This window comes from Bemisia tabaci, chromosome 2 (genome assembly GCF_918797505.1).
Source record: "Bemisia tabaci chromosome 2, PGI_BMITA_v3".
In the NCBI taxonomy this organism is placed as follows: Eukaryota; Metazoa; Arthropoda; class Insecta; order Hemiptera; family Aleyrodidae; genus Bemisia; species Bemisia tabaci.
This window is the reverse complement of record NC_092794.1, coordinates 73,448,128-73,456,937: the sequence shown is the minus strand read 5'-3', so window position 1 is coordinate 73,456,937 and position 8,810 is coordinate 73,448,128. Positions and strand designations below refer to the sequence as shown.

Sequence of the window (8,810 nt, the reverse complement as noted above, 5' to 3'; positions counted from 1 at the left end):
TCATGTTGAGAGTACAATACTGCCAGATAATAAGATAACTTAACACCTTCACACATTACGAAGAAGAACTGAGTCGCTCACAACTTATATTTTATGACACCAAAGAGAGTTTGCCGCTCAAGTCTCAAAATCTAATTTCAACCCAACTTGACTCCAACTGCTCTACTGAAAATTTTAACCATTTCCTCTGGACAGTCACATTTGAATAAATTAAAGTATAAAAAAGCAAATGATTGAGATAAGAATTCATAATTCATGAAAATAAACGAGAATAGAAGTACAGAAAAGTCTACTTTAAATAACAATAACAAGTTTGTGTGTACACTCACACAAAAAGAAATCGATTCAGTTCAAGTTCAATGTCAATTTCAGTTTAAAAAAACTGCAGACTGCTGCTGAATTGAAAGGTGTTTCTGAGAATGTTTTGATTCCATTAAAGCTATTGATTTATGATAGGAGCAGACAAAGACTGTCTCGTTTTTTTTAGCTAAACTTTGCTTCGCTGAAATCAACGAAGAAAGGCTCTGATTTTATTAGAAGAAACCAAGTGTTTAGCAGTGCTGCCACGATTATGAAGCTCCTTCTATCCTTTAGAAAAAAGGTACATGAAATAATTTTGAGACGGAGCCATCTCAACTTATTTCAATTCATCGGAAGAGAAAGAAAATTGTTCATACAGCAAAAGGTTAATGAACTTTCAAGACTGTAGGTTTGATAAATTATGGATAATGATGGCAGCAAGTAATTTCAGAGACAAATGGGACATTGTAATGAATAATGGAGTAAGGGAGAGGGAAATGAGTGAAATGGAGATCCTTTTACATATTGCCCGTTTTTTTTTACTTAAACCTGAAATATTTGCGTGAAATAAGGAATACCTCAATTGAGGACACCGCACCAAGAACAGCCTATAACTGGAAACCGCGTTTTGAGAAAAACGCATTTAAAGTTTTGTTTTTGATGTACTGCGCAGACTTTCCTATGCAGGTACCCTGTTTTGGTGTTTTTGGGTGACCTAACCCTTCTATTGAAGGATGCTGGGTAGATTTTGCGATACATTTTGGGTTTACACTCCAATATATTTAATTTAAAAAAACGGTTTATAGGTCATTATTACGTCCAACAGTCATTTTGGTGGCAATATGAAGTATAAATCATTTTAATCACGCATGATTAACGGAAAATGAAAGAATATCGATAGTGAGTATAGAAGGGGGTAACTAGCACCTTATAGGCCCTAAAGTTCATAGGCCCGTATTACGCCCAACAGTCATTTTGGTGACAATATGCGAAGTATACAATTTCGGAGGAATGGATAGTTTGAGAGGAGAATAAATTATTTCAATAGCTCGTTTTTCTGAAATAAAAACAAATCTTTTTAAAATGAGATAAAAAAATCGAGCCATCACTATCGCCGCGTCACGCCGATGCCCGCGAACCGAGAATGATAAGGCCGCGCGAATAGGTCGTTCTTGCACCCATCGATCCAGAGGCCTGACTTAACTCGGGAAAAAAGGTTTGTCGACCTCGAGCCGTTACCTATCTATATTCTATCGCTACCACAGCATAGTCCAGGGTACGTAGAATCCGAAAAGCAGATGGGCGTAATAACGACCTATACGCCTATAGGCTGTTCTTGGTGCGGTGTCCTCAATTGTTCAGAAATCTATCCCAAAAAATATCACCCCAGTATTGTTACTACCTCTTTTTTTCATATGAAAAAAAGAGCACATTGCGAGGCAAAGCAAGTAACAAATCATAAAACAAAGACAGTAATATTATCACTTGCTTCTGGTTGCTAAAACCAAGCAGTTTCCAGCCTGCCGACGGATGACAGGCGAATGAAAGTAACCCAGGAGCTTACAAAGCATCTTTTCAAAGTTGTCTGCAAATGGAATCTCCTGGAAAACGATGTTCCACAGTAAAACAACCTGTCCGCTTAGAGAGGCTGATTTACCTATCCGTCAGGAGTGGATTTCCATAGAGAACTTGATTTGTCAAAATTTTGGAGACGGCCCTGTTTTTAAATTCTCAATTCAAATACCCAGAGAAAAAGTGAATTATCTGGATTCTTTCCTTATAAAAATAATGATTTCTTTTTTTAAAAAACAATAGTTGGCAGACCTTTTAAGAAATTTTTAAAAAATGAGAAAGTTGCACAATTTTCACACCTGACTCATGTTACAGTCTGGTGGGTAAGGATTTTGGATTGTAATAAAACGTAGAGCTTCCGTAAACTTGTTACATCTGATTCATCTACCATCTTCATTTGAAATAGTGAAAAACTACTGACAAAACCTCTTGTGTTGGACATAAATGAAGCTGCAGGATGAAATTCTAGGACTGTGCGAGCCTGGTTTTTTGGATTCGAGCCGAGTTCGAGTATTTTTTCACTAAGTCGAGCCGAGTTCGAGCTTTTTCGAGCTTTGAAAATGACCCTCAAGCCGAGTCGAGCTCGAGTCGAGTTCGAGTAATTTCGAGTTTTAAAACGTGATCAATTAATCTGCGGCGTACATCAAAGGAACTTCGGGCGGCACAAGTGAAGGCTTTAGAGCCCATTTATGCACGCAATTCATGTCGCCGTGTCGCCGCGACGTTTTTTGGAATCGCGCGATCCATATTTTTGTAGCCGTAGCACCTTTTTTCTGCCGCCGCGACACCGTTTATCTGGAGCGCAAAAGGTCCAAAACACGTGCTCACTTTCAGTCTTCCAAGCGGCGCACATTGGTTCCCAGACCCGATCTAGGTGGCATTAATTCGAAAAAATGAATTTTAGAAAAATTAAAATTTGACACCACAGATTGATAGTGCATACTCTCGAGAGTAACTTGGCCAAATATCATGAAGATTGGATCACTAATAAGGAAATGATAAGCACCTAAAGGTGAGGCCGCGAGGTACTTTTGGGCGGACTCGCACCAGTTTTCAGTGTTCACTGTCAGGTCCTATGATTTGAAGTTCATCACACAGAAATAGATGCAAATGTGAAGTGTTCTGTTATGGTGTATCAAAAATATAAGGCATGTTAAAGGTTTATACGTTCTTACTATCTTTCAAAAACGTGTCTATACATCTAGACAAGCCGTTAGACAAAGCGTTATTTTCTACTAATTCCAAGCAAATTTTTACAAAAATGGCTCTAGATGAATGTCTTGCGCCGGTTCGCACGCATACAGACCTACTGTAGTAGTTAGTACTAACCCTAAACTTGATTTTAGTGCAATAAAATTCTGCGCATACTTGCGTCCCTGGGGGTTAGGGCACTTTGAATTTCCAAAACCGGCTTTCAAGAAATAAAGAATTGACACACTAAGGAGCTTACTGCAGACCTCAGATCCTTGGGAATATGAATACTGCATTTTTTACAGGTCATGTGGGTTCTCAAGTCTTCATAATCGTTAAGATGATTATTTTTTACTTTGTCTATACCTCTAGAGAAGCCCATAGACTTACCACAGCTCCGGTTTTTTGACTGGAAATTTTACAATTATGACTCAAAATAAAGGCCCTGCGTAGGTTCGCACACGTGCAGACCGACTGTAGTAGTTAGTGCTGACCCTACAGTTGATTTCGGAGCAAAAAAATTCTGCGCATACTTGCGTCCCTGGAGGTTAGCGCACTTTGAATTTCCAAAACCGGCCTTCGAGAAATGAAGAAAATTGACACACTGAGGAGTTTACTGCACTACTGCAGGACTGCATTGTTTGCACATCACGTGAGTTCTCAAATCCTCACAATCATTGGGATGATTATTTTTCACCTTGTCTATACCTGTAGAGAAGCCCATAGACTAAAGACAGTTCCCGTTTTTTGACTAGAAATTTTGCAATTATGGCTCAAAATACAGAACACGTGGGTTCTTAAATCCTCTCAATCGTTTAGAGAATTGTTTTTCACATTGTCTGTACCTTTAGAGAGGCCCATAGACATAGCACTGTTCCACGGAAAAGGAGCTTACTGCACTCCTCGCGCATTATTCCGTGATTGTATGAGTAAATGTCCTCTAACTTAACAACGAATGCTTATTTCTTTCTTGGTTCATGATTTCTTCGTGTTTTTATTCTCTCAGGTTTGTAAGGCTCTGAAATCATCGCAAGCTCACAACTTTGTTTAAAAAAGAAAAAAAAGCAAGCGTGACACCTCACCCTTTTTGATGCGCAATAAAATATTATACCGATGAATATTTTCCTGCTCTTACAGACAGTAATCATTTTTCGTTCAAAATACTTTGTTATTAATTTTGGTTTCTGCTTTCCTTCATTGAGTGAATATACTTCTTGTTCAAGTAAAATATTTATGTTACGTATGTTTAAATTGCCGCGTATAATGAATTTAAATGTATGTTTTGAATTATAGACGAAGATCGAATCTTAATTCATAGTTATTCTGATAACATAATAATTTTGATAGCATAATTGTACCATTAAATTACAAAGCTTCAAAATTTCTGTTGGTTTTAAAGCGCGGCGAATCAAGAAATCAGCGAGCATTGAGGTTCAAATAAAGGTCTTCTTACGCTGATTTGTCAACACTGTATGAACAACTCGAATAGTGGGATAAGCAGTTTTCTTTGGTACTGGAATTTATTTTCCTCAGGGAAACCACAACATTTAGGAGGTATATTTTACCAGATAATACCAATTCCTGGTTCACAAAATTACACAACATTGCCCACCCCCCCCCCCCCCCCATAAAAAAATTAGTAATTAGAGGACAAATCCTCGTAAATTCATCGATAGTTTTTGATGATAAATCAAAAAAGGTTGAAAAATATATCAGTCCAGGAATTCAGCAAGGTTAAAATATTATTAATGTAGTATTAAGTATGAATTTTCAAGCTAAATGCAAATTTACCACCTTATGCTAAATGATACAGTCAAAGTGACTTCAAATTCGTAATTAGCGACCCAAAGAACCCCTAGAAACATATATAACATGTCATCATCAGTGATATTCTAATTAATGCCACCTAGATCGGGCCCTGGAACCAATGTGCGGCGGTCGCCGCCGCAGGTTGAAATTGGTCGCGCGCATAAATGCGCTCATATGACTCCGTGTGTTTACAAACCGCGGGCGGCAGGAAATCGCCGGGCGGTAGCGAGTTGGCGCTGCGGATGGTAGAAATTTGCCGACGAGACTCTGATGTTACTTAATCGTAAAATGATGGCAAAACTAACGTTAGTTGAAGTATGATTGAAATATTTGGAAGTTGGACTCTTTCGGCGTTTCCGGCTCAAAAAAACTCGAAATACTCGAAAAAACTCGTGTTGTTGACACTCGAGCCGAGTTCGAGTACTCGCTCGAACCTAACCTAACTTTCGAGCCGAGTCGAGTACTCGATACTCGGCTCGACTCGACTCGAAATTCGAGTACTCGCACAGCCCTAGAAATTACACATGCCTCAGTTCACTCAGTTGTCATGACACATGGTGCAATTGAGGAGCTTTTTAGAAAAAAGTCCACAGCAAAAAAGCGTTTTGAGAGAAAAGCATTTGAACTTTTAACAATGGTCTCATTTTTCGTTTTGGGGTGGATAACTTTATTCTAGGCATCCAAGTTTCGATGTAAGTCACCATTATAGGCCAAAAAGTAATAATGAAAACTGCAAATGCATTTTTCTCTGGACGCGATTCTTCATATAGGTCCTTTTCCCCGAAAGCTCCTCAATTGAGATCGGTAAGATAGAAATATGTAAATCTACTCTTTGATCAGTTCAAATTCAAGAAAGAACTTCATCATCCGAGGAAGCTTGCCATGAAAATATCCCTGGCTGGAAGTTAAGTAATATGCAATGATAAAGGAGGGAACTAAAACTATAAATGTAGTAGCAATAAAATCAGATTCCACTGAGGATCTGTAAATCGAGTAAAATGCAAATAAACATAGTACAGTCGTATAAAAATATAGATATGTACTTAAACTCTACAGGAAAAATATTCAACCCTTTAACTCCAATTGACTTGCTTACAGCTGCATTTTATTGCACACAGAATCGATTATTTTGACATTTTCTGAGACTCAGAATAAAATCGGACAAGTAAAATTAATATCATAAAATCAAACAAAAAGGTTATTGAGAAAATCTTTGAATTAATCAAAATGAAAAGTAAATGAAAGAATCGACCTTTCTTACAAATTCTTAGAGATGTATAATCTCAACATAAAATACCCTTTGATTAGAAAGGAGGCAAAGATGAAAAAAATAACTCTTTCATACGAAACATTTCAGGGTTCCTTCAAAGGACAAGAATAGAAAAGAAACTCAGGCTTTCCTTTAAATGTGTATGAAAGTAAAATGAGAAACTGACCCATGAATTGTTTTAAAGGAACTGTTATCTGACTAAATTTCAATTCATTCTTCATTCTCAAAAAATTTTCAAATTAAGTACTGGCACTCAAATCCTGATTTGGAGATTCCTTGTCTCCACGTGCTGTGCATCTAAATTTTGAAGTCATGAAGATTATTATGTATTATAGGCTCAAATACCAAGAAAAAAACCTTGGTGAGAGAAGAGAGTTAATAAATTTTGCTTAATGAGGCTACTTTAAAGCTTTTAAATATGTGGTTACGTACCTAAGCTTGAATTATTAAAACTAAAGAAGGGGAGAAAATATTAATTGTGGATGATCAAACACTATGGCTATAAAAAAATGTCTGCCCTCTTCCTTTGCAGACATACATGGAGGTATACATTTCATCTCAGTGAGAGAGAATTGAATTTCTCCTTTTAAGAATATTGGAGTAGGCCTGAATATGTTGACGACTAAACTTAGAAAACATCTGTTACAAAATTTCCATTATAACATGTTTTAGCCATTCATTTAATTTTTTCTCTTTCTGGAGCGATAACCAACCGCTTTCAAGGCCTGAAATATTCAAAGAAAACTCTTTGAGAACAAAGGAAAGATTAGACTCCAATTGTAAAATAAACAAAATGGGGAAATGTCTACGATTTGATTTGAATTGCATGTTTTAAGAGTTTAACTATTATTACAGCCACTTGATACCACAGAGAAATTTTTATGGGAGAATTCGGTTCACTTTTGAGCCAAATTTCACAGAATTGCCAACTGTCAAAGAAAAACACTCATCAGAGGGCAAAAACTGAGCTCTGTAGTGACAAACTCAGGCAATGGTCAGTAAGGTTGATGTAATCCTTAATACTGCCGACATGAAAACTAATAGTTGTAGAAGCAATTTAATTTTTTTGTAATCGAGGTTGGTAGTATGTAAAAAAAACTTGACAATAAACAAGAGTTGGGTGTAAAGCAACTCTAAGTTTAGAGAAAATTTGTTACAGGAGTATTTATAGAATAAGCACTATGGCCTGTTATGTTATGTCAAAATCTTGTCTCTAAAAAACTTGAACCTGGTTCTCTCACAGATATTTGAAAGACTTACATTGATAGATGCCATTGCAAAAATAGCACTTAGGTTTTAATTCATGATATAATGGTCTCAATAAAGAATACTGTAACTTACGACTCTCCGTGCAATATTTCTGAAATTTTGAGTCTTCATGGGAACTTGAAATAGGAGGTTTCAGGAGATGGAAGTAACAGCACAGGTTTAAATTGAGAAAAACAACTTGGCTATGAGAATCATCGAGTTTAAAATCACAATAGCAATACTGTACAAGGGAGGGACTATCGACCTGGATCTTAAATTATATTAAAAATCCCCCCAAAAAACAAGTCCAAGGTGACTGATTTAAATTTGGTACAATCTGTTCAAATGTTTTCACTTTAAATTTGATTAATTTTTCCCTGGGCTGTTTATGAAAAAGTAATGAATACTGATGATGAAAAATTGATTGTTTATGGTAAGACCTATGTTCAGGAATGACTCTTTTAGTCAAGACACAATAGAAAATGTTCAAGAGAAAATTGCGAACCAGCCAATTTTTATTTTTTGAGCTTAGTTGAGCCCCTGGATGTCCAAAAGTAGTCCGAGCTTTGGAGAAAAGATAGAATGAAAATCACACTCAGACATCAGAGGGTGGACTGGCGAACTTCATAAAAAAACTTAAGTAGAGAGTCAAGTTTCAGATGGTAGAACTTACAAAGAGGATAGCAAGTATTGCAGTAGCGAACTAACCATTATCACAACTTAAAATTAGCATTCACAATTTTATTTTTTTTTGGTTTAGGATTCCAGAACAATTGTTATTTTGATGTCCTTCAATTTATAGAAATCTTCCAAATGATGAATCTGTAAAAACTTGGACATTCTTTGATGGGGATTTTTCCTTAGATCCAGGATGATGTAATAATACAATAATAGATACATTATGAAATGATTCAACAAAACTTTATACAAATTATAGAAATAGCTATGACCTGAATCAACAAGAGTTTTTGTTGATGGACCTAGTTGAACAGAACAGAACTTGGATCCTCGTTGTCAATCTGCTTGATGTAGCGTAATATGTCCTTCTTGGTGATGATACCAAGCAAACGTCTGAAATAAGTTATGGAATTAATGACAGATTTTTATTTTTTGTTATTGTTGAGAGATTGAGATAAATAGTGGTTTCGGTCTTGAAATGAATGGTTGAATTTTAAAGGTAAAGAATAGTAATTGATTAGTTAACCCATTGACTTACAATGACGGCTCCCAGCCGTCATCGCAGCGCTGGGCCAGCTCTGCAATGACGGCTCAGAGCCGTCCACTGATTGTTCGCGTTATTTCGGCAATTCTCCGGTAGATTGCGTTCTCATCAATGTTTATATGAGTAGTGTGGCCACCCTATGACTTCTTGTGTACGGTAATTTCTTGTTTTGTTGCGGTATTTTCATATTACTGTGCG

General features: G+C 36.6%; 1 protein-coding gene across 8 annotated transcripts in view; it reads right to left on the bottom strand.

Moving 5' to 3' along the window:
• Positions 1–230: 230 nt before the first annotated feature.
• Positions 231–8,810, bottom strand: part of ClC-c (chloride channel protein 3) — a 67,859-nt gene continuing 59,279 nt past the window's right edge. For all 8 annotated transcript variants that reach the window (XM_019052623.2, XM_019052626.2, XM_019052625.2 and 5 more), the window contains one exon: positions 231–8,461. In XM_019052623.2, the coding sequence (XP_018908168.1) occupies positions 8,371–8,461 (91 nt within the window). In that variant the 3' untranslated portion in view covers positions 231–8,370. The remainder of the gene's footprint in view (positions 8,462–8,810) is intronic.